General features: G+C 35.7%; 1 protein-coding gene across 3 annotated transcripts in view; it reads right to left on the minus strand.

The window, feature by feature from the left end:
• The window catches only part of LOC150101224 (tRNA pseudouridine(38/39) synthase), a 328,838-nt gene that overhangs the window by 70,649 nt on the left and 230,911 nt on the right, over positions 1-27,278 (minus strand). For all 3 annotated transcript variants that reach the window (XM_090401407.1, XM_090401406.1, XM_090401405.1), the window contains one exon: positions 15,990-16,110. In XM_090401407.1, the coding sequence (XP_090257533.1) occupies positions 15,990-16,110 (121 nt within the window). The remainder of the gene's footprint in view (positions 1-15,989; positions 16,111-27,278) is intronic.

Here is a 27,278-nt window from a genome sequence, read left to right on the forward strand (position 1 = left end):
AGAAAAGTATTTCAAAAACACTGCAATTTTATAGAGTAAATATAACATTGCACAGGGTAATACATGGTCTATATTTAATTTAGAAGTTAGCAGCTAAAATTGAAGAAATACACAAAGATGCTTCAATGTTAAATCAGGTGTGGGACAAGGGTGTGCATTATTTCCATGATATTTGTTATCTATATGGATCACATGATAAAAGAAAGTGGTATTAAACCTCATATCAAAATTTGAGATGTTATTCTCAGCTCTGTACTTGATGCAGACGTCATACTTCTAAATATATTCAGTAAAAGTTTGCAGGATTCCCTGGCTAACTGAATAACTGTTGTAATAAATTTGCTGTGAAAATCAGCAATTAAAAAAAAAAGATAATGAAAATAGGCAGATACACTGAAAACATTAACTGCATCCTAAAATATGAGAACTGTTTATGCACAATTTGTAGTAAATATGGTAAATAAATTTACTATTTTATTTGCCCTAAAATTCCTACACTGGTACAGTAGGAAGTCAACTGAATAAATTTATATGGAATAAGAGAGAAATTAGTCAAAACACTAAACTAGCTATATATAAGACAATGTTCAAACTAACTTCAGCTTATGAAATTCTGAGTAAGATTAGGGGAATCAATAGATGGCAACAAGGCAATATCATATTAAAAATGAGAATATTAAAAAAGAACTTGGCATTGTTAGCATTCAAGAATGTGTTAGCAGAGCTAATATCAGCTGGTATGGTCACTTAAACAGGATTGGAGAAAAAATGTTAGCAAAACAAGTATTTTTTGCCTGGATAACAGGAAAGAGATACAGAGGCAAGCCAAAATTTAGATGGACTGCTATAGTAAAAAGTGGCTTAGAAGACAGAAATATAAGATTTGATAGCATTGGAATCTTGACAGATAGGGATTAATTTGGAAGAAAATTGTTGAATAGGAAGTTAGTAATAATGTAATGTTTTCATGCAATACTATCATAATATTCCTGCACACCACACCCATGAGGGTATATGTCAGGACTGATGAAGATAAGCAAATCGTGATTATGTGAAATTTTTATGACATTAAACTTAAAGGGAACAAAGGGGCAAGTAATTTGCTTTGGTCACTGATGTAGGAGATGAATCATGACAGGAAGTCAGCTTTATCTTTGGGCAAACCAGAAAATAATATCTTCTGGATGTGAGAGAGGTAGAAGTATGGAAGAGAATATGAAGTCCCACTTGACTGCCAGTTGAGTAGGAAGCACATTTTCTGCATTTAGCCCTTTCAAAGTTAGATTGGATATCCTGATTGGTTTATTGTGGCTATTATGAGCTGCTGTGTAGACCAGGTGAGAAGACAGCATGTCTGACTGGAGTAACTTATAAGCCAAAACTTCAACCACATGCTTAGCCCATGTACTGGAGAACTCAGGCTTAAACAGTAGGTGGAGTTTTGAGTATGAACGAGGCTGTTCATTCCAGAAAGGATTTGACTGTGGAAAGGAGGAGTAAAAGCATATCTACTTTCCAATCAACAGGCTTCAGGTTCAAATCCTGCTGTGGGCATAGATATTTGTGATTCTTTTTAACTGCCTGGTGTGTGAGACCAATGCTCTGAAGTCTTGAAGTGGCTTGAAAATGTTTCATGTTTGGTTTCTAAAGCAAGATTTCACAGTTATGTAAAAAATAAAAACATATAAAACTGATAAAAACATACAAAAAAAAAAAATAGTTCATCCATGGGATTAATGCACTAAAGGTTTACAACCCTTTGTGAGTGAAAGTCACATAAAAACTTGGCACTGTTGTAATGCCAAAAACACATGCACTGACCAGTGAAGAACATTCCAGAGAGTACACCTGGATGAGATTATGGACTGTGTAACAAAATGCAGCAAGGAAATTTTGAATCTGGACACATCATGTGGAGAGAATTTCACATTTAGTATTCTCTAACAATATCCACACACAACATGCATGCAAAGCATGTTAAAAATATGAACAGCAGTTATATATGAGGCTATTTGGCTGCACGGAGGCAGCCAAATAGCTTCAGTTTCATAATGTACCAAATCTCTAACCAACAGGCCATGGTTTCAAATCCTACTGTAGGTATGGATGCTTATGAGTATCTTTAGGTGGAGATGCCTTTCATCACCCAGTGTGAGACCAATGCTCCATGTATTAGTCTGAAGTGGCTTCCATGTCTGGTTATTCTAGAGAAGGGTTTCCAGATTATTATTATTATTATTATTATTATGTGACACCTCCAGGGAGTCCACAGACTCACTGAGGGAGGGCACTTGCTCTACAACTCTCTGTCTCCACAACTCAATCCACCAATTACAACGAACCGCAACTACATCAATGCCATCTACCGCCCACCACCACTTTCACAGATAATCACAAACATCCATGCCCACAGCTGGATTTGAACCTGCAGTCTTTTGGCTGGTGAGCGGATGTGCTAACCACTTAGTCAACCATGCCAGCAATACAAACTTATCCTACCCATAGTACTAATATACTATAGGTTTACAATCTTGCATGGGTTGGAATACAATTTTCCTGGAGACCTTGTGAGGCAGTAATTTTGTAAAGTAATTACTATAGTATTATTATATTCTATATGTTTTTATATATAATATACTAATATAATATATTTAAAAAAATATTATAAATAAAAACATCAGTATATAATAATCAGATTATGAATATCAAAATGCCAGGTAGTAATCAACATACATACCACAACACATTTCATTTTTTCTTCCAACTCCATACTTTTTCCCCAAATATTATTAATTATTATTATTATATACAATAATAATAATATATTATTAATTAATTAATTAATAATAAAAAAACAATAATATAATATATAATAAATAATATAATATATATAATGATGATAATAATTAATATATATATATATATATATATATATGTATATATATATAAGTATTAATGGAAAGTATCATCAGATAATTCTGAAATGTTACCATAAACACTTTCAGATGTCACTGTAATATGCATAATCCCACAGTAATGGATGGTTAAAAATGTTCATTAGTTCTTGTGAGCTTTTAATAGTGAATTCTCAAGTTCACAACTTGAGTTTCTCAAGTTCTGAACAATTGTCACGTCACTTTTTTTTAATGCAATTTAATTGTTAGTAACTACTTGGCTCTACAGCACATATCGAGCCTTGACCTTCTGTATTTGTTAACTACAACCCTTTCTGTCCAAAACTTTACTTCTCAAGTTTGGACATTGTAATATGATATTGCTATCTTGACTAGTGGTATATATTCACCTTGTGCTAGGTTTAACTTTTGGTCTTTTACCAAAATTTTACTATTTATTGTCTTCTTAAGACTACTGACATTTTTCATACAAAAAACACATGCTTCCCACTGCAACTTTTTTGAACTTGATTATACTAAATATTGTGGCTTCTTTATAAAGATGACAACTCATAGTTTTGTCTGATCCTCCTGAGACCATTGTCATCATTCACTGATCCATAGTTTTTTTAAAGATTCTTCTTTCAAAAGTTGAAATCAAATTCTCTACTTCTGCCATAAATATCCACGTTTCACATCAATAGGTAAAATTTGATTTATATGTTTTAACTTTAGCCTTCTAATGAATGTCTTTTGAACTGAGTACACAAGAAACAAAAGAGAAAGCCAGATTACCTCTCTTTATTTGATTCTGTACTTCCACCTCATACTTATCTCATTTGGTTGGCTAGTAGTCATTACATCTAAATATTTAAATTATTAAATGTTATTAAGATGTTATGTTATTAAAATGTTATTAAGATGTTATGTTATTAAAATGTTATTAACAGTATCTTCAAACATGTTTTTATAACAAGCAAGTGAAATATAAGATCAAATAACAATTTTTACGTGTTAAAAAACTTGTTATTCATATTGCTGATACGGACAATATTCAAGGTGTTTGAAATATTAGGTAAAGTTTACTCAACTGTGTTAAGGTCACAAATGTTGGAAATGTGAAAAATGTCTCTCCATCCCATTAAATATGCTATTGTTCATGTTCATTGGATTTTCATGTTTTATTATTTTTGTTGATTTTTATTAGTGTTTTTGTTTTTTTATCTAAACTAATAAAAAATGGACATGTCAGAGGACTAGAAGACTAAACTGGTTTCTCATACAGAAAGCCTTAGTCTCCTGGCAAGCATGCAGCCTCAACAATGCTCTCTCACATACCATAAGTCTGGATTCTTCTAGGCATAATGTAGCAGTGTAGATTAGTAGATTAAGTATCTTTCAATGAAATACTGCTGTTTCCATGTAATTAATATCTAATGGCTGGCCTGTGCAGCTGCTTTATTGCTCTAAAGCAGCCTGAAATGGGGAGGGGGAAGAAAATTCTGAGATTTCAGCATTTGGCATGAAATGGTGTACGTGCACTATTATATAAGAGGAGATGGAGAGAGAAAAACTGAAGAACATATGTAGCAACAGCTGTTAAAAATCTTCAATTCATAAGATTATAGTGGATAGTGTTTCACCATGTGATGAAAATCATCTACCATTTAAAGCATTTCTTAGACCGGGGTGCTTTTATGGCAGCACTCACTCAGTTACTTGCTCATAAATTTACATTAATGCTAATGTTGGCATTAAACATTTTACTCCAAATCTGGTCATTATCCAAACCTTGATTCCTAAAAAGGTCCATCAATGCTTGTTATATATGCATTTTTTCAGCACATCACATGGATTTACACAAGGGAGACCCAGACAAGAACTCCGGTTTCACATTCAGTGCACAAAATAACTGCAAAGAAAACAAATAAATCTGAATCCAACTTTCAAATGACAAAAGTGTAGGAAACTTGCTCCCTATTCAAGCAGTATTCATGTCTTCTTTTCATTTGTCCAGGTTACTGCACACAACCTTGTCTCATTCTACCATGCATTAACAACATTAACAACCAAACCTCTTTTCTTCTCATTATTTCATTCTTTTCCCTCTACCAAAAGCAAGAACAGTGTGTTGCATTTATCCTCTAGCACAACAGACACCAAAAGAAATCTTGGAAATCTTGAGCTTATATACTAGCAAGGCTTCTAAGACCAGATGGCATCTTCCTCCATTCATGCATACTCGATTTTTATGTTAAGCCCATACACGAGAGGTTGGTTAATTAACCTATAGTAAGTTAGTACTGTGTATGGCTAGCGGGTTGGGAAAGGATAAACTTGTTTACATCTGATTTAAAAGCCTGTATACTGTATTCCTTAGGAAACATATCAGGAGGAAGACTGTTACACAATACAGCAGTGACAGAGAAGAAGGAAGAGGAAAAGAAATTCGTTCTGTGCGTTTCAAGGTGTACAATGAAGGGATGTTGGGTGGCAACAGCACGTGTTCCAATGGACTTCGTACTGAGTGGGAGAGTTATCGATGCTATTTCAGATTTACATTTGCCATGGAAACATTTGGAGAATACACATATTATAATAAGTTTAGTTTAATCCTTTATCCAAGTGTGAGCAAACAAAGTTTGCGCCTGAAAGTATCTTCAGGACTGGGGAAAGGTAGTGCAACACCAGGCAACACCATTACACATATCCGCAAGGAGATGTGCTTTGCATTATGGGTGATACTGAGATAGGAATAATGAGAGCTTTCTCCACCTTTGCAATGAGTTGCCTGGTGTTGCACTACCTTTCCCCAGTCCTGAAGATACTTTCAGGCGCAAACTTTGTTTGCTCACACTTGGATAAAGGATTAAACTAAACTTATTATAGTCTAACCAAGTGAAAAATAAACTCTCAACATCTTTCTCTGAATCCGGAGTAATTTAATAATAAGGATGCACACCCTTTGGCAACTCCTATAGGTTAAAATGACCTCTCATTGCTTCTGCCTTTGTATCTCCACTACTGGGCCTGGCTCCCACTGACGAGACCTCAATAAAGGTCGAAACCGGTATGGGTAGTGGCCCTTGCCTTAATGCATAGCATTACACATATCCGCAAGGAGATGTGCTTTGCATTATGGGTGATACTGAGATAGGAATAATGAGAGCTTTCTCCACCTTTGCAATGAGTTGCCTGGTGTTGCACTACCTTTCCCCAGTCCTGAAGATACTTTCAGGTGCAAACTTTGTTTGCTCACACTTGGATAAAGGATTAAACTAAACTTATTATAGTCCAACCAAGTGAAAAATAAACTCTCAACATCTTTCTCTGAATCCGGAGTAATTTAATAATAAGGTTGCACACCCTTTGGCAACTCCTATAGGTTAGGATGACCTCTCATTGCTTCTGCCTTTGTATCTCCACTACTGGGCCTGGCTCCCACTGAAGAGACCTCAACAAAGGTCGAAACCGGTATGGGTAGTGGCCCTTGCCTTAATGCATAGCATTACACATATCCGCAAGGAGATGTGCTTTGCATTATGGGTGATACTGAGATAGGAATAATGAGAGCTTTCTCCACCTTTGCAATGAGTTGCCTGGTGTTGCACTACCTTTCCCCAGTCCTGAAGATACTTTCAGGCGCAAACTTTGTTTGCTCACACTTGGATAAAGGATTAAGCTAAACTTATTATAGTCTAACCAAGTGAAAAATAAACTCTCAATACACATATTGTAGAAACCAAATGTTTGTGCAAAAGTGGGAGAAGTCAGCTACTAAAAGATGAGTCAATCAGTCAATCTTATTGCTCTCCTTGGTACTGTGTCAAGCATTTTGAGGGAGCTCTTAGAGCCCCACTCCAAATGAGAGAGCAGTATTCAACAGTGGAGGAAATTAGTGATTTATATAAGGTTAGCAGCTGTTCAGGGGTGAATTAAACAAAAGAGAAATCTCTTTTGAACAAAAGAGAAATCCTAGTTTTTTTTAGAAGCTAAGGATGCAATGGTTGTGATGTGTTTATGCCAGGAGAGGCTTGATGTCAGGGTGACATCAAGAAGAGATATCTCATCTTGTCTGGAAATTTGAGTGTTGTCAAAGATGATACTGAAAGAAAATTATTCTTTTTTGTGAGAAATAAGAGAGAACTGGTTTTTACTAGCATTGAAATCGATGAAGTTATCTGAATCCCATTGGAGGATGGCTCAGAGATCAGAATTAAGGACAGTAGTGGTTGATGTTCTGTAGGTTGAGGTGATTTGTGTAGAGTAAGGTTTATCAAATAAAAGGGAAGACTGCAATGTACTGTCATCTGCAAAACTGTTCATTTGGTTGGAGGTCAACTGGAATAGGTCACTGATATATACAGAAGGAAGAAAGTTGGTGTGTATGTGGAGCTGTCAAAAATAAATTCAACTATCAATGCTCTACGTGACAAACTATGTGATATTTTACACACAGAACTGTGGGATATCACTGACAGCATCTCTGATGCAATGGCTAATAAAGAATGTCAAAATTAAAAACAGGCAACAGAAAAAAATTTGAAATTCTCCAACAACATAGTGCTATGAAACGAGTGCAATTATAACAAGATTGAGTCGTTGTGAATTTATCATCAGTAGCCTTAACCAATGAAGCTATTAATGCGTTAAGTCAAGGAAACAATTTTGCCGTCACTCCCAGGCAAGTTACAAAAGCCAAAATAATGGCTTCTGTTGAATAGAGAATATATGACCTACCTCCAGCAACAGCCAATAACTTTTGTTTAGATGTGGCCAACATCCTAATCCATTCCAAGCCTCCGAAAAAATATATCCAACATAAGGAAATCATTGATTAAAAGAGCTGCACAGGAATAACGACAGTGTTATAACTAGAGAAGGCAAAGGAAATGCAACTCTGGTGATAAATTCAACAGAATATGAAAGCAAAATGCACACATACCAAATTATAGATCAGGATCCCACCAAATCGCAAAAGAATAAAGTGTGCAAATTATTGAGGGGGGAGAAAAAAAGTCATTTCCTGGCTTAAAGAAACAGTTAATAAACTCAAACACTTCCATGTTAAAACACTCAGAATAAATGAAGCACCTAAAATTCACAAACAAGGTACACCCCTGCACCCTATTGTGGATGGTAAAACAGTCCCATATACAAACTTGTTAAACTTGTTAGCTAAACTACTAGCCACTCTCACAATCAATTCTTCCTCCTTTGTAAAATTCTGTCCACCTAAAAAGTATTTTAGAAAATCATACTTTAAAAACTTTAGACATAATGCTAAGTTTTGATAGTGCTTCATTATTCACAAATGTACAGTTAATTGAAATCCTTGATTTACTAGTCATTTCCCCCTCTGATATATTTGAACTACAGTAGAACTTGGTTATAACGAATTCCATGGGACCGCATATATTTGTTCGTAATAACCATTATTCGTTATATCCAAGAAGGTCATAATTTGAGTGAATTAAAAATGTTTTCAGATTTTTCTCAGCATAGGTATATTTGGTAACATAAATACATATGTGCATACATACATATAAAGAACAAAAATTTATGTTTAAAACTTCACATTTTTACATAAAAAATCATCAAGCGTGCTTTGCTTTGCACAAGACGCATATTCATACGTTTGAAATTGTTCCTTATACCACTAAGATACTTGAATGTGTTGTCTGAACTTACAGATCGCGATTCCATAAATCTTGTTAAAATATGTAAAGCACTTTCTACTTCACACCAGGTAACGATTTTCTCATCATTGCTATTTTCTTCCTCGGAGTCACTACTACTATTATCTTCTTCTGGTGTATGAGAGATTTGTTTTAAGATGTCAGTGTCTGTCGGTATACCCGAAGTTGCGACGCCAGTATCAATGTCTATAAAATCATCAATCTCTGTGCACGTTTCAAAATCGTTCAAGTTTTGCGCTTTTAACCACGCTGATAACGGTAAGTTACTAAGTAAGTATTCTGCGAGACCGGTTTTTTAAAACAGTTTTGTATCGTAGACGATGACACCAAATTCCAAGCATCACTCATTAAACGTATTGCATGAAGTACACTGATCTTCGAGTCATAAGCATAAGCATTTTCTGCAGATTTTTCTCTGTGTTCTATCATTTGATCAGAAAATGGGATTTAAAACATCTAATTACGCCGTGATCAAGTGGTTGCAAGACAGATGTCGCATTCGGTGGCAAAAAAACAAGTTTTATGTTTGTTAAATTATTGATAGACAACTGTCCTGCCCACTACAGGATGGGCAGGACAGTTGTCTATCAATAACAAAATTTTCTGGTTTTCACTACAAAGATTTTTATCCCACTTGCGAATTTCATTTTCGAAAATTGAAGATGTCATCCAGGAATTCTTATTTGCTGTATAATCAACGGGAAGTTTCTTTATGTTTTTAAAGCATCTAGGCTTTGCCGATTTTCCAATCACAAGAAGCTTTCTTTTATCGCTACCGGTCATGTTTGCACAAACTAAAACTGTGAGTCTATTTTGGATAAGTTTTCCGCTAATGCACTTTTCATTTTTAAATTGAAAAGTTTTATCGGGCGTTAACTTATAAAAAACCCCTGCTTCATCTGCATTATAAATGTTGTTGTATCCATACTTTCATTTGATGTCCGGCCATACATTCTTGATCCAGGCAGAAACAACGATTTTGTCAATGGACAATGCCTCACCACTTACTTTGCATAGACAATATTGTTTCTGTTCTTAAAGCGATCAATCCACCCATTGTTGCATTTAAAATCGCTATACCGAAGTTGAACAGCAAATTTTTCGTCTTGAACTTTCAAAATTGGTCCGCTAATAGGTAAACCAGCAGTTCTTTGCACTTCAAACCACAAAAGAAGTGCCTCGTAAACGTCACTTTTTAAGTTTTTTACACTTCGATAAATTGTTTTCAAAAACTTTCAGGGTCAACTCATGATTCTTCCAAATTGTTGATATTGTAGATGGGGACAAACCATACTTCTTTGCTACTGTCAGATTTGATTGCCCACTTTCCACCTCCAGTATAATTTCTACTTTTTTGGAAACCGATAAAATTTTCCATTTGACTCCCGATATTTTTCCACAACCAGAAAATGCGTACGTACGAAATGTCAGTAAAGTAACGACTACTGACATTTCGTATGGAAAAGAATTTGTATATAATTCGTTCGTTATTCCCGTGAAACAAATTCGTAATAAACATGAAATACATGCATTAAATCAAATGTAATTCAAATATACCTTCACAATTATTCGTTATAAACGTGAATTCGCTGTAACCGTGATCATTATAACCGAGTTCTATTGTATTTAAATTCACAGTACATGCAGTTTATTTTACATGGAAAGGGAAAATGGGACAGCAATGGGAAAAGCTAGCTATCAACACAGCTACTCTCAAACCAATGCTTTGGCTACACTATGTTGATATATGTTGACACTATATTGGATACATTCTTAGAGCATTTAAATAGCCAACATCCGAAAATCCAGTTTACAATGGAACTGGAAGCTAATGACTGTCTGCCTTCCTGGATCCACTAATCACAAGTCTTCTATATGGTTCCTTATTTTTTCTGGTTTATAGAAAACCTGCAGGGGTGCTTAAGGGTCAAAGCTGTATAACTGAGAGGGGACCTCATATAGCCTTTAAAGGAATGCGGAGAACCGACCAGGGCTTCTGACCTAATGTCCAATCCTCACCTTCTCGTCGTGCACCCTGTTGGGTATCTGCTTGGATACTGAACGGACAAGGATGGGCTGGCAATTTGGGATTTAGCAGACCAAATTGTATTCTTATTGGTTAAACCAAAATATAGAATGATGGTACAACCTGACAAAATTTCATGCCGGCTGTGCTGTCGCCCGGTTAAACAAGGCCCCCGTTGGTTTCGCCAGGGAACCAGGGCAAACAGCGAAAAGTCAGTGGAACAAATCTGAAAATAAACCCCAACTCACCATCACCAGAGTTAAACTATCAACGTAAGAAGCCTGAATGGCAAAGAAATGGAGCTAGCTGAGGAATTAGATAAGTACCAGATCGACATAATAAGGATGACTGAAACAAAAAACACCAAAACTGGTGAGATCTTTCTGAGCAATAAATACAAAATGTTATATACAGGAAATGACAATCAAGGAAAAGAAGGAGTAGCCATAGTATTCCACACAAAATACGAGGCTAATCTTCTTGAATGGCAGTCAGTCTCAAGTAGAGTAATGTGGGCAAATATGAGAATGGGGACCTGGACAATGAGACTTATTTGTGCATATGGTCCCACAAAAGGTTCTACTAAGGTAGAAGTGGAGGAATTTTTTGAGGCTTTAGAAAAAGCAACTGACACAATGAAAAATGAAAAGTTGGTCCTTGTTGGGGATCTAAATAGCAGAGTAGGAAATGATTGCGAGATATACAAAAATATTGTGGGAAAATTTGGAGAAAAGAGCAAAGCTAATAATAATGGCAAATATCTGTTGGATTTCTGCTCAGGACATGAACAGGTTATTACTAACACCATGTTCCAACATAAAAATGTGCACAAATTTACATGGAGAGAAGAGGCTAGGAATAAGAAAAATCTCATTGACTATGTTATTATTGATAGTGATGTTTTCTCCCTGGTGCAGGACACCAGAGTGTACAGAGGATTTGAAATTGGAAGTGATCACTATTTAGTCTAGAGCAGGATAAAATTGAATTTCATATTGAAAAGAATAACATGTAAGAAAGTTTTAAAGCGAATAAAAGTTGAGCAGCTCTCAGATGTGAGCTGTAGACTAAAATACACAAAGATTAGTGAAGAAAAAATGAAAGAGTTTGAGAACAGGAATCAAACCTTGGAGGTTCAGTGGCAAACTCTGAAGAAAACATTGATTGATTCTGCCAGAGAGGCATGTGGTGAGGTTGTCTGTAAGGATAAAAAAATCAGAACTCCCTGGTGGACACAGGAAGTTAAAGAGGCAGTGAAGGAGAAGAAGAAAGCATATCAAAAGTTCCTGTCAAATAAGTCAGCTTGTGCTCTTAGAGAATATAGAGACAAATGCAAGAATGCTAAACACTGTGTAAAACTAGCTAAACAAAAGACATGGGAGGACTTTGGCAAGAATATAGAAAATAAATATCAAGAGGGTGGCAAAATATTCTGGAAGTTGTTGAAGAAGCTTAAGAATGGAGGAAAGAGTGCTATAAAAGGAATTAGAGATGATAAAGGTGACATGAAAACGGAAGAAAAAGAGATCCATGAAGTATGGAGTAATTACTTTGAAAAACTGTTCAATGAAACAAGCAGTGATGACAGCACAGTGGTAAAAAACACTGACCAGGCATGCAGTCAGGAATACATATCCATACTTGAAGTAGAAAAAGCCATCAAAGGCTTGAAATGTGGAAAGGCAGCAGGAGTAGATGATATTCAACCAGAAATGCTGAAGTATGGTGGTATAAGAGTCTTACAGTGGCTGCACTGCATAGTTCAGAAAGCCTGGACAGAGGGACGAATTCCCGATGATTGGAGTAGAGCTTCATAGTACCCATATATAAAAAGGGAAATAAAACTGCATGTGAGAATTACAGAGGTATTTCCCTACTGAGTGTTCCTGGCAAGATCTATGCAAGTATACTTGAGAAACGGTTGAGAAGAATTGTGGAAGAAAAGCTTGGTGAAGAACAAGCTGGATTCAGGCCAAAGAGAGGCTGTCAGGATCAGATCATCACTTTACGACAAATAGCCGAGAAAGCATGGGAATATAACAAAGATCTGTATTTAAGTTTTGTCGATCTGGAAAAGGCATATGACAAGGTGCCAAGAGAGAAGCTATTCAATACGCTACAGTTATATGGTGTCAATTGGGCATTATATCAAGCAATACTTAGTCTTTATTTGAGTTGTAAGTCAGCAGTTAGAATTGAAGGAAGTACAGGAAGATGGTTTAATGTTAAATCTGGTGTGAGACAAGGATGTACATTATCCCCTCTGTTATTCATTATCTATATGGATCACATTATGAAGGAAAGTGGTATTAAACATGATATCAAAATTGGAGATGTTAATGTCAGCTCTTTGCTTTAGGCGGATGATGTTATACTTCTAAATAAATCCGCTACAAGTCTGCAAGATTCTCTGACTAAATTGAATAGCTGTTGTAATAGATATGGTATGAAGGTCAGCAATAAAAAGACAAAGACAATGAAAATAGGCAGAATCATTGAAAATATCAACTGTATTGTGAATGGAGAACCTGGAACAAGTAAAACATTTCAGCTATTTAGGCACGATTTTTTACTGAAGATGGTAAATTAAATATAGAAATAGACAACAGAATCAGCAAAGCTGGTATGGTGGGAAGTCAATTGAATAAATTCATATGGAATAAGAGATAAATTAGTCGGAACACTAAATTAGCTGTATACAAGACAGTGTTCAAACCAGTTTTAACTTATGGATCTGAGAGCTGGGTCAGAAGTAAAACACTTGACCAAAGACTAGAGACCACAGATATGAGAGTCCTGAGAAAGATTATAGGCATGAACAGATGGCATCAATGGCAGTATCATATTAAAAACGAGGATATTAGGAAAGAACTTGACATTGTCAGCATCCAGGAATGCGTTATCAGAGATAATCTCAGGTAATATGGTCACTTTAACAGAATGGGCGAGGAAAGATTAGCAAAACAAGTGTTCTCTGCCAGGTTGGCAGCAAAACGACCCAGAGGAAGACCAAGATATAGATGGATTGATACGGTACAAAGTGCTTTAGATGATAGAAATATAAGATCTGATAATGTTGGAGTGTTGACAAGTAACAGACTGATTTGGAGAAAAATTGTAGATAGGAAATTAATAATGATGTAATTTTTTTCATGTAGTACTATCATATCCTGTACACCCCTTGAGGGTACATGGCAGGAATTTGATGATGATGATGATGAGAAAACCTGCATACATACATACAGGGAGATATTTGCACAAACAGTCACACTATTACCCATTTCAACAGTAAAAGAGCTGAAGCGATTTATTCCAATGATAATGCTCTCACTGTTGAACTCACTCACATCACACCTTCTTAGCCAAAGGCTATAATCCCCATAGGATAAAAAAAATTATAGATGCTCCCCAGAAATCCCCCCACTGTCTACCACAGAGCGCTACAGCAAAACTGTCACATCCCAAAGGACATTTTAAATGAAATTTAAAATGTCCTTTAACACGTTCGCTGCCACGCTACTTTGGCATGGTCTGTTCCCCTACGCCGAGCAGTTTTACTTCTTCAAGATCAGTACGATAATCTCGTTACCGGAGGTAAACGTCCTACGAGTATACTCGTAGTTGGCTTGTACAGAGCATATACGGTCTATGAGTATACACAGTGTTGATGCTAGCCCCACAAGCCAAGGATTTTCACTTCTTCAAGGTCACTACAATAATCTCGTTCCCGGCGGTAAGCATCCTACGAGTATACTCGTAGCTGGCTTGTGAAGCAGGTTTAGCCACTACGAGTATACTCGTAGTTGGCAGCGAACGTGTTAAATGATATCTAGAGTGCTTAATAAACATCAGCTATGCACCATATTTAAACCTTATGTCAAATTGGCAACTCAGATCCGTTCACCCAAGGACAGAATCTCTTCTCTTTCACATCCAGGAATTTATGAAGTGCCCTGTTCATGTGATAGAGCTTACTATGGACATCTGCCTCAGTGAACATAAAAAAATACATTCAGCACTGTCATTATGGCAAGTCCAATCTAGCAGACCATGCCTTAGATAGCCTTGCACACAGGATCAATTAGAAAAAAAAACAAAAGTGCTACACAGAAGTCATAAGTCAGAGAGATTGTTTTTGAAACAACAGAAGCCTTGAAACATACTCTAAACTCCAACAAGTATAAATTTACCAAAAATTTGGGAGAGAGTCATCTTAAGACCTAATTAATATCTGCTTCCTCTCTCTCTGCCTCCCCCCTTCCCCAACACAGATGGTGCCTAATTAGGACCTTAGTCTTTGTGTTGTCCATTGCAAATGTTTAAACTAGTCCCACTGTTATACCAGATTATTGTTGTTTAACATACTGTGCAAACTGGTTTTGTGCTCTGAAGATGATGGATATAATACCAGCGAAATATCAGCAAATAAGTTAACAAATAGTAATTATTTTCTTATCAGTCTGTGTTCTCATCAATACCATTAAAAATAAATTAACAAGGTTGGTGAGAAAACAGAACCCTGGCATTAGTTGAATAGTTAGAGGATAATGAACAATCCACCATCACAGAGTGTGCATCCAGACAGAAAGCTGGCAATCCAACTGCAGAAGTTCTGAGACAGACCAAATGATGGAAGTTAAGCAAACCTTTGTGCTTAGTAAGCCTTTGTGCCAGACCCAGTCAAAAGCTTTGGTGATATCAAGTGCAACCACTTGAGATTCACTAAACTTCTTAAGACATTTGTCCAGAGATTGATGATATATGAGAATAAATCGCCTGTTGATCAGCAGCGGAATCCATACTGGTAGTCGTTTATTAGCTGGGTGCTTTTGAGGTGGTGTATGAGTTGGGAATTGATGGTTCTCTCCATTAATTTAGATAGGACTAAGGTGAGTGAGCTATGGCAGTAGTCAGATGGCAGTGATTTGTCACCCTTCTTGGGAATAGGTTGAATATAGGCCAATTTAAAGCAGTGGGATACCAGTAGAGTAAGAAAGTATATACAAGTGACACAGGATAGGAGTCAGTTATGATGCACAAACCTTCAGGATAACTGGACAAATGCCATCAGGACCAGGAGACTTTTTTTGTGTGTGTGTGTCCAATTTGGACAATATTTTTCTGATCTCTTTCTGGCCAAAGGATATAGGGGACACAGTATATTGGGCATCTGGAATGGTTAGATGGGATGCATTTACCATTTGTCAGTTATGCATGCATTGTAGGCATAGTATGAAGCTAGGAAATTGGCTTTTCCTGTGGATGATGATACAATAGAGCTATCTGGATTCTAAATTCTAAATCAAAACCCAAATTCAATATATATCACTATAGCAAATAAAGATGCATGAAATAACCAAGAACACTTACATCTGGAGATTCATTACCTTGTCCTACCAAGAACAACACTGCAACAATGCATCGCACCTGATGCCACAAGAATGCTTGACCTACAATTACCAATTCATAAATTTGGTAGCTTCCCTCCATACTATAAAGAATTTAATAACATCATATAATGAGATATCATGAATAAAATGTATAAAATAATACTTAATAAAACTGTACACTTATGCTTTAAGATGTTCCACTGACATATTAAATTTCAAAAACATTACATTTAAGCAGTTCACTTAAAATTAACAAGTCAGTAGATAAAAATTATTAAACTACTTAAATTACTTAAACAATGCAGCTTATCTGTTATCTGGTTTGTACTTGACTAAAACATGTGTACACTACATCTGTCTACATAACAGAAACTTACCATCTCCTAGATGAGTCTTTGACTCCATGGGGGTCTTGGGTAATAATAAATTAAGACTATGTAGGCAGATGTAGTGGATACAATGTAACTGTGAAGTATCAACACTACTATATTTTTCTCCCACTGAAACGCTTGATTAAAATTTCTGTGTATGAGGCAGAACATATATTGCATCATAAACAAAAAGTAAAACAAAATTATGTTTGGTTGTGATAAACTGAATATGTGAAGTATTAAGTTTTGTAGTTTCTGTGATAAGAAGAATTTGAACGTCATGTCCATTAGAAGGTGTGATAAACCCTCATGCTGAAGAGAGCGGTTAATCAGATTATCTCACATTCGTAGCTGCCTCTCAGTTGCCTATAACAAGAAATGCACATCCTTGTTCTATGCTGGGTAACTGGATTTTAGTTATAGGATAGACTAAAAAATAGAGAAATTATTTATATTTTTGTTTTCTCTTTTTATTGTACAATACAATTTTAATGTCTGGACAAAATAAAGGTCTTGCATAATTTCTTCACTTAAATATTGCCTTACCTTGGAGAACCAATTTCATTTTTAATTTTTTGTGCTAATTACTTTCTAATCGCTTCTAGACAAAACATTTCTTTGTTCTTGAAGAAATTAATTCACGATAATTATTTGAAATATTATTTTAAAAAAAGAAAAGAAACCAGCTGCCGACATTCCAGATTATATTATTTTTATTTTTGTGCAAAACCATCGAAATCGAATAATACTTCACAGATTTGCTTTAGGACACACTGGAGCAACTTTGCTTTAGAGAGAATAACATGAAATTCTTTAATCATATCACTAAATTTTTTCTTTATATTATATAGTAATCTACTGTTCTTTGTACTTTCATTTTCTTGGTTTGCCTGTATAATTGGTTATTACAAAATGAAATTAACAGTTATGATTTAAATTTAGGTGTAGATATTTTCTGCATAATTCAGATATTTTATTCTCCAATTTTTAAAGTAAGCGATACATTTGCTTATTTTTATCATTCAAAATATGTATATCAAATGCATTAAATGTGAAATTTCATTTCCTTTCACAATAGAATTGAACTTTATTTCGCCTCTGATAGTTTAACCCCCCCCCCCCAATGCATCACTATCACACACCCGAAAACTGTTATGAAACATAGGTACAATTTTTATTTAATTCGTTATTTTTCTCTAGTAATTGTTCCACATAACTTTAATTTTTTGATACTGAAACTATGTGGTGATTGTTATAAATTAGCAAATTATAAATCAGAAAATATACATATTATTTCCTGATTATTATAAATCAGGAAATTATGTGATATTCGGTAATAGGCGAAATTAATATTTAAAATCACTGTCATCCTTCAAATGCAATATCAGAATAAAGAAAGTGGAAAACCAAAAAAGAAATTTCTGCGTGTAAAATATTGAGATATTGCTTGAGGCTCTTTAGAGTGCTGTATGTTCTATTGTTCTGTTTCTCAGTGGGGATTAGTAATCTCCGTTAGCTTAGAGCTGGGCAGAAAGGAATAATTAGTAAGTATACCCAAGACACAATTCATTTACGAGATGGCAAGCAGCAACAGCAGTAGGAGTGACACTCAGGGTAAGAAAAGAAAACTTCGGGGGTGCAGAAAAGTTGGAGCCTTCGCCTTTCGCGCAGTTCTTGTTCTACCGATGAGGAGAGAAATCTTTCTAGCTCTGAAGATAGCGATTCTGCCTGTACTTTAGATATGTCTTCATGCAGAAAACGGGTGATAGCCACTGAATGTACACCAGCTTGTCCACGGTTTCCCTTCACAGGTAAGCCAGGAATTACTGAAGACTTTGACTCCAGCAACATTTTAAGCTCTTTCCATCTATTTTTAGATGATGATATTCTTTCCTTCATAGTGGAACAGACTAACCTTGATGCTTGCCAACAACATCAGCAAGTTGAGTACAGTCCGCATTCTCACAGTAAACTTTGGAGCCCAATAGATATCAACATGATCTTTACATTTATAGCACTCTTGATTGTGCAAGGTATTTATGAATATTCCATTCAGAAAATGTTACATGCGGAAATATAAAGCAGGAAATTATGACTGACTGAGGAGTATGTTGGGTTCTGCAGCATGGTATCAGTTCTTAGATGGAAAGAATATCAACAATGCTTGGGAAGTGTTTAAAAAATACTTAAATGATGCAATATCGGAATATGTCCCTAGATTTCAAAGAACAAATAGAGTAGAAGTCAAATGGATGTGTAAACTAATTAACAAGACATTCCTACGAAAAAGATGATGTGGAAGGAATATCATGTGCACAAGGATGATATCAGTTATGATAATTATAAGCAACAGCCCAGAAGAGTCACAACTGTTGTATGGAAAGCAAAGTCAGAGTATGAAAAGAAACTAGCTCTGCAAGTTAAAGACAACTCAAAAGAATTCTATCATTATGATTCAAGTAAAAGAAAGAATGAATTTGAAAGACTAACTCTACTGAAAGCAGATGGTATGTAGGTGACTGATGCAGATGTGATCATTCAACTAATGAGCAGCCATTTTGCAAAAAGCTACCAACCTGATATACACAACATTGAACTCACCGATACCTCTTCACTGTATGAGGAAATTAATGTGGATCACAAGAAAGTACTAGAGCTGTTGCACAAACTGAATAAGAATTCTGCAATATGAACTGATGGGATATCAGCACGAATACTAAAAAAACTGTTCAGCTGAACTGGCTATGCAATTTAAGTCTCAAAACAGAAGATTCCACAGGAATGGAAAGAATGTATGGTAATCCTATTGCACAAGGGTGGTGCAAAGACCAACATATCCAATTATTGACCAATCAGTATCTCAAAAGTAGCGGTGAAGATTTTAGAAAAAGTTGATTAGGACTCGCATTCAGAAATGGGTTGACAAACAATCTCTAGTTTGCAATGAACAGCATGGGTTTACTAAGAAAAAATCATGTTTTAGCAACTTACTCACATTCTATAATAATATTATTACCACTGAGTTAGACAAGGGAAATGGATACACCATTGGTACTTTTGGATTTTGCTAAGGCAAAAGACAGAATGGAGCATGGAAGACTATTGCATAAATTGAAGAATGTGGGAATGAATTATAAACTATTGGCATGGATAAGAGGATAACTGATTGACAGATATATGGGGTGTGTGAATCTGCAAGATTGAAGGTAACTAGTGGTGTGCAGCAAAAATCAGTCTTTGGTCCACTGTTATTCAATCTGTATATTAATGATTGGGAAGGATTTGACATGCATCATCAGCTATTTGCTGATGATGCATGTCAAAGAATGATTTGAATAGGCTGCAATTGTGGGCAAGTGAAAATTATTATTATTATTATGGATTACTCCACTAAGTACTTAGACTCATTGAGGGAGGCCCTAAACATCATGCCAAGCACTATACAACATTTGCACAGTATCTATCACACTTTGCTTTGAATTCATTCACAGTCATGGTACCACAACAGACTGGCAACCTATTCCACTCATTCATCACTCTCCAAACAAAAAAATCTAGTTCTAACACCATTGCTACCTATACTCTTGCTGTACCCCTTTTGTGCCTGACTACCAATTTCTGTAACCCACAAATCTTCAACCTGTTCTCATAAGGTTCATTCTACAAACCTGCTACCATCTTCACTTGCCTCTGGATCCTCTCCACGTCTTCCTCATTGCCAAGAAATCCATGTGACCAGATCTGTGCACAGTGGTCAAGATGGGATCTTATCAAGACTTGATAAAGAGGAATAATAATCTGCTCATCTACTCAAAGTATTCTTCAGTAACCAAGTAATTCGATGAGATGCTTCATCCACTTTACCTATGTACCCTCTGAACTTCAACTCCCATACACAAATACTCCCAAATCTTTGGCTTCATCAATTTCCTGTAGTACAGTTCAATCAATGTGGTATACAGGTGGTAATCTTTTCACCCAAAAATGCATAACCTTACACTTTGTCACATTCAACTGGCATCTATTCTTGTCTACCCAGACTGCCAGTCTATCCAAATCATCCTACAAAATTGTAACATCATCTGTATTAACTATTGCTCTACCCAATTTTTCATCATCAGCAATCAACCGAACAGTTCCTCTCAGATCCCTTCCTATATCATCAATGTACAAATTAAAGAGGCTAAAATAGTCACAACTGCTGTATGGAATGCAAGGTCTGAGTATGAAAAGAAACTGGCTCTATGTGCTAAAGACAACCCACAAGAATTCTATTGGTATGCTGCGAGTAAAAGAAAGAATGAATATGAAAGGATAACTCTTCTAAATCCAGATGGATTTAGAAGAGTTATCCTTTAGAAGAGTTATGTGAGGGTCACTGATGCAGAAGAGGTTGTTCAGTTAATGAGTGCTCATTTTGTTAAATGTTGTCAACCTGGTGAACACAACATTGAGCTCACTGTTACCTCTTCACTAGATGAAGAAACACAAGTGTGAGGCCGAGGTATTAGAGCTGTTGCAAAAATTGAATAAGAATTCAGCAATAGGGATTGATGAAATATCAGCACGTGTGCTAAAAGAGTGTTCAGCCAAACTGGTCATTCCTTTAATCAGGCTTTTAATATAGGTCTCAGAACAGGAAAGATCTACAGGAATGGAAGGAATGTATGGTAATTCCAATGCACAAGGGTGGTGCAAAGACCAATGTATCCAACTATCAACCAATCAGTATCTTAGGAGTGGTGGTGAAGATTTTGGAAAAATTGGTTAGGGATTGCATTCAGAAATGGGTTTACTAAGGGAAGGTCATATTTTAGCAATTTGCTCATATTCTAAAACAATGTTACTATTGAACTAGACAAGAGGAATGGATACACCACGATACTTTTGGATTTTGCTAAGGCTTTTGACAGAATACAGCATCATAGACTTTTGCATATGGAGAAAATGGGTTTGGGTTATACAATATTAGCATGGATAAGACAGATAACAAAAGGTGGCATACAGGGAATCTGAGTCTGCAAGGTTTAAGGTTTTAAATTATTATAAAAATAACCCAGATCTAGTTAGTAAGATATGGGAGGTGCATGGGGCAACTCCAAGGTTTACCAGCACTACCATCTCTTTATATGGTCTACACGTATCTATCTACACGTATGGAGTGTAGATAGTTATAAGGACTTAAAACAGCTTGGGCTTACGCAAAAAGATATAAAAGTTCTTTCCTTGAGGGCCCCACAGGGCACATTGGTGGCATGGCATTGCCACCAGAGAATGACTACTATGATAACTCAAACAGGCATAGGGTGAAACACTTGTAAAGGCTTAGGCCTATATCAAGTCTGGACGAAATGTCTGGATATGTTGTAAGGGTAGTACTGCCCATAAACAGTACAAAGATTAATAAAAAAAATAAATAAATAAAATAAATAAAATAAAAAAGTGGTATACCACAAGGATCAATGCTTGGTCCACTGTTATTCAATCTGTACATTAATGATATTGGGAAGGATTTGACAAGTAACATACAGCTATTTGCTGATGATGCAAAGATAGGTAGGGAAATCAGGAATGCTGCTGATATGCAGTACTTGCAGAATGATTTGAATAGGCTGGAATTGTGGGCATGGAAAAATGGGTGTCAGTTCAACGTGAGTAAATGTAAAGTCATTCACTTTGGCATGATTAGATATCCAATGTCGTATTATATTGGTGGGATTAGGCTAGAAGAAACTGATGAGGTTAGGGATCTTGGGTGTTAAGAGATAGAAAGTTCAGGGATCATGTGGCAAAGATTGCAAATACAACTTGAAAGATAATTGCAATGCTGAAATGAACGTTCACATGTAAAGATAAGGATGTTATTTTGCCTCTTTACAAGGCCTTGATAAGACCTCACTTGGACTATTGTGTGCAGGTTTGGTCTCCTGGTTTCCGTTGTGATTCTGATGTATATTGGAGAGAGTACAAAGGAGAGTGTTAAAAATGATATCATGATTATGGAATACTGATTATGAAGACAAATTGAGAATTTGTAGACTGCAGACTAGCAAACAGGAGAAAGAGGGAGGGGGGGGGTGATATGATTGAGATTTACAAACTTCTGAAAGGATCATACAGGATTTCAATTGATGGAATATTTCAATTTATGGAGGGTGGGGAAAGGATGAGAGGGCATCTTTGGAAGCTGAGAACGAAGGCTGCCAAGAAGGGTGTGAGGGCTAGATTTTTCTCTCAGAGGGTGGTGCGTGATTGGAATGGATTGCCATTGGATGTTGTGAGTCCAAGCAGTGTGAATGAATTCAAGAATAAGTATGATAGCTGGTGTGTGTGGTATGTGGCCTCCCTCGATGAGTCTTTGACTCCCTGGAGGTGTCTCTCAATAATAATAATATTGGTTATAGACAAATTCTCAGATGCAATTACTAGATCCAGCACTCCCAAACCCCCAGTATATTCCATCACATGCTGTCTCAGATAATTTTTCCTTAGTAAATGCATAAATTCCATTTCATTCTTCCCATGTGCCGTATCCTCCTTCCAGTTTATATTCCTATAGTTGAAATCCCCCCATAATAATTACCTGCCCTCCAATTATTAAGCTTATTTGCCAATGCATACTATCTTCATCTTTTCCATTCCCAGATGGATGAAAAAGTTTATTTGTATTTTGCATATTTGTTCTGCTGCCTCTATCTCAGACCAGATAGCCTCAAATTTGCTATTTTCATTGGACTATTTTCATGCAGTTGAACTTCTACTCTTACAGTTGCAGTTCATTGGTTCTCATCAATAACAATCCCCCCCACCATTCTTTTCTCTATACTCCCCGAATACACTATACCCTTCGCATTCTATTGCACTAACTATACCATCTTCCATTAGTGAGACTTGGCTGACGGAAGATGGTATAGTTAGTATAGATAGTTAGTTTATCCTGGTCAATAGCCTTTGGCCAGGATGAACTAACCAATGTCCAAAACTTTTCACTTTCTTCCAAATGCTCCAGATATTATGAACATAAAGTGCACAAGCCCCTTAGGCACACCACTGTCCTGGTGCTTTATACTAACTATCCCATACTGGTTTGTTACCAGTGATACTAACTTAGGCATTTTATGCATATTGTTACACTCAAATGCATCAATAATATCTGCATATCCACTCAACAGCTTTCTCCCCTAAAAGCTCTAATTTCCTTGATTTTGCACATCCACTTTCACTTCAATCAACAACACTTTTTCCAGACTCAGAATACCAAATCCATTTGGCTGCAAATCATCCTGCTTGTATAAGTCCTTTTGCTCATCAAACTCACTCCACATTATTCTTCATACATAACCTACACATCAAGTCAGTCACTATTATGGAACTCCTTCTCAGCTCTACCCTGTTATACTGTAGCAACAGACTCACTATCTTAACTTTCTCACTCTTTTCTTTTGCTACTTCCAGTAATTCTTTCATGTCCACCCTCATGCCATTCTTTTCTGCTTTCAAATCACTCATCCTAGACAAAATGGCTGTTAATTCAATGTTAATAAATGTAAAATCATGCACTTTGGTGTGATTAGATATCACAATGTCATATTATATTAGTGAGATAATATTGTTAATTGCTAATATGTCAAGGGCACCTAGAGACCATGAACATACCAAGAAAGTTAAGAAAGAACTTAGAGCTTTAAAAACAAATGTCCCTGCTTTCTCACAATATGCCTCAAACTTCACTATTGATGAAGTAAAAGCCGTCATAAAAGCTTAACAGCAGCATATGATGCAGTATGGCGTGGTCTTATATACAAATTTCTTAGCATTGTTCCATATAAATGGACTGTGCACTTAATTTCTTCCATGCTCACAGAACGTTTCTTTCAAGTTCTATTAGGAAATAAAATGTCCTGACAACGAAAACTTAATAATAGCCTTCCACAATGGTCAGTATTGGCACCCTTACTTTATAACCTATACACATATGACTTGCCCACTACCATCTCACACAATTTCTGTTATGCTGATGACACTGTAATTGCCATTCGACACAAAACCGTGAGTCAGGCTGAAGAAGTACTTACAAAAGATCTGAAAACAATAGGTGAATATTACAAAACATGGAGGCTCCAGCTCAATCCAGACAAAACAGAAGTATCAAGCTTACACCTTAATAATCACATAGTAGATGCCACTTGGATATCTGCTTTGAAGGATATTCACTACGACACAATAAGTTTCCAAAGTACTTGGGTGTGACCCTGAACCGCACGTTCTCTTACGAGCAACACCTAACAATCATTTCTGCTAAGTTAAGAACCCGGAACAACATAATACAAAAACGAATAGGCATGACATGGGGAACAACAGCTGATAATCTACGAATTACAGCTCTTGGTCTAGTTTTCTCTGTTGCCGAATATTGCTCACCAGTGTGGCTAAATAGCACACATGTTAAACTTGTTGATAACCAACTAAACAATACAATGAGACTGATTTCTGACACAATTAAATCAACGTCCACACACTGGCTTCCAGCTCTTAGCAAATATTGTTCCACTAAGTCTGCGTAGGACTAAAACTCTCTTACAGGAGTATAAGAAAATCTTGGAGAACACAGCCCTACCAATACACTTAGATCTCCCATATTTAAGTGTATGATGATTGAGATCAAGGCATCCACCACTACAATTAGCCCAACTACTACTACTACAATCTAACTTCGACCTAAAGCAAAAGTAGTAAGAACAGTGGGAGAACCAGACAGATGATATCACAAAATTTTCTCTCAACAAATTACAAGAAAGTTTTGATGCTTGCTCACACCTCCCACAAAAATCCTGGGCTCAGCTTAACAGAATAAATACAAACTGGTCATGGTGTATGTGCGGACATGCTTTTTAAATGGGGTAAATGACCATCCCCACCTTGTGATTGTGGAGTTCAAAGACAAGCTGTGGACCATATTGTGACCCAATGCTATCTTAGAGCATATTCAGTAGACAAATTGGACTTTTAAACACTACACCCGAAGCTATGAACTATTTGACCAATATGGATGTAACCTTTTAATTTTACTGGTTTTAAAATGACAGTGTATTGTATTGCATGCTTTGTTATTCATGCCATACGAATAAATAAATAAAATATCAGTGAGATTATGCAGGAACTCATGTTGGAGGTTTAATGGAATATTTAGAGCACTAGGAAAGGATTAAAATGAATTTTACTGCTTCCAATATTTTGTCTTAGTCACTGAGATATCTTCGGGGATTACAAATAACTCTTGTAACACAATACCAAGGGAAACAAATCAATGACTCCGAAGTCCTATTTACATATTATATTAAACAAGTATAATACTAAAGGTATAGCGAAAAGAACATAAGCGAAGCCTAGTGGCTCTTTATTTTAAATAAAATATGCTATTATTTGCAGATGATCAGGTAATAATATCAGATAAGGAAGACAATTTACAAAGAGCAATATATAATTTAAACATTATAGTAGAACAATTTGGAATGAAAATTTCCAAACATAAAACTAAAACAATGGCATTTTGTGGACAAACTCCAGTTAGAAGCAAAATAGTTATTAATAATAAAATAATAGAACAGATAAGTACTTTCAGTTATCTTCGATGTGAAATATCATATGAAGGAGAAAAAGAAAAAATTAAAAACTTCAAAATTTTTACAGATTATATGCCTGATAAATAGAACACTCAATCCAAATATAATACAAAAAGAAACACGCTTGAAAATATACAATATGTTAGCAGTGCCCACATTATTATATGTCAGTGAAATCTGGGCAATAAACAAACAAGATAAACAAAGAATAAAAACAAGTGAAATAAGATTTATGAGAAGAACTGCAAAATGCACATTATTAGATCAAAAAAGGAATGAAGACATTTTAAAAGAACTAAAAACAAAATCAACAGAAGAAAAACTAAACAATTATAATCAAAAATGTATTGAACGTGGAAACCGAATGGCCAACACTCGATACCCTAAAGAAATACTAAATTATAAACCAATTGGAAAGGAATGGCCAACACCCGATACCCTAAACAAATACTAAATTATAAGCCAATTGGAAAGAGAAGGCAGGGTAACCTCAAAAAAGGATATTGGATGGATAATGAGACCGGAACAGACCAATATGGTCTATATCCGTATTAGTGTTATGATGATAATGAGATGATATAATTTTCATTTTTATCAGAACAGTTTCCCAATGCTGTTTGATTTTATTTATGAAATTTATAAATATATAAAGAAAAATTTATAAATTAGTAATTTTATGTCTAGCTCTCTTGGTCATAAATAATTTTAAAATGCAGTCTTCATTCTCTGACGAATATGAGGAAATAAAGAATATTCAAAAAAAGATAAATATCTAATGTTTACAAGGAAAAATACGTATAAACATATTAGCAATTAGTCTCAAAGAGGATTCATAAAAGCCAAATCAAGCATTTAAAAATGAAAGGAGCACAAGATGCAACAATAGTTAATGATGATAGGTAGAAAAGAAATAATGTTTGTGAAGGCAGAATCTCTAATTAAATAATTCATAGACAGATGCTTGACTGGCATATAGTAAATCATAGCAAGAAAGAGAAATCTTTATTGGAAATAAATGCAAAATGCTTCAAGAATGTATTATTTATCCATTTTGTAATGCAAAAATCCAGCACTGACTTTTTGTCCTTATAAGCATAGGTTAGGGAATGCATTTGATTTGAATTTTAATTTACTTAATACTAGTGTGTAACAGCAGATCATAGTCAAAATCAAGTTGCCTCCGTGTAATCAATCCTTAAGTCTGTTTATTTACTAATTAAAATTTATTTTAGAATGCATGTTGACTAGTGTTTCCTACTCAGTACCTAAATATGC

This window comes from Typopeltis vanoorti, chromosome 12, assembly GCF_054136105.1.
Source record: "Typopeltis vanoorti isolate ZY-2024b chromosome 12, IOZ_Tvanoo_1.0, whole genome shotgun sequence".
Classification (NCBI taxonomy): domain Eukaryota; kingdom Metazoa; phylum Arthropoda; class Arachnida; order Uropygi; family Thelyphonidae; genus Typopeltis; species Typopeltis vanoorti.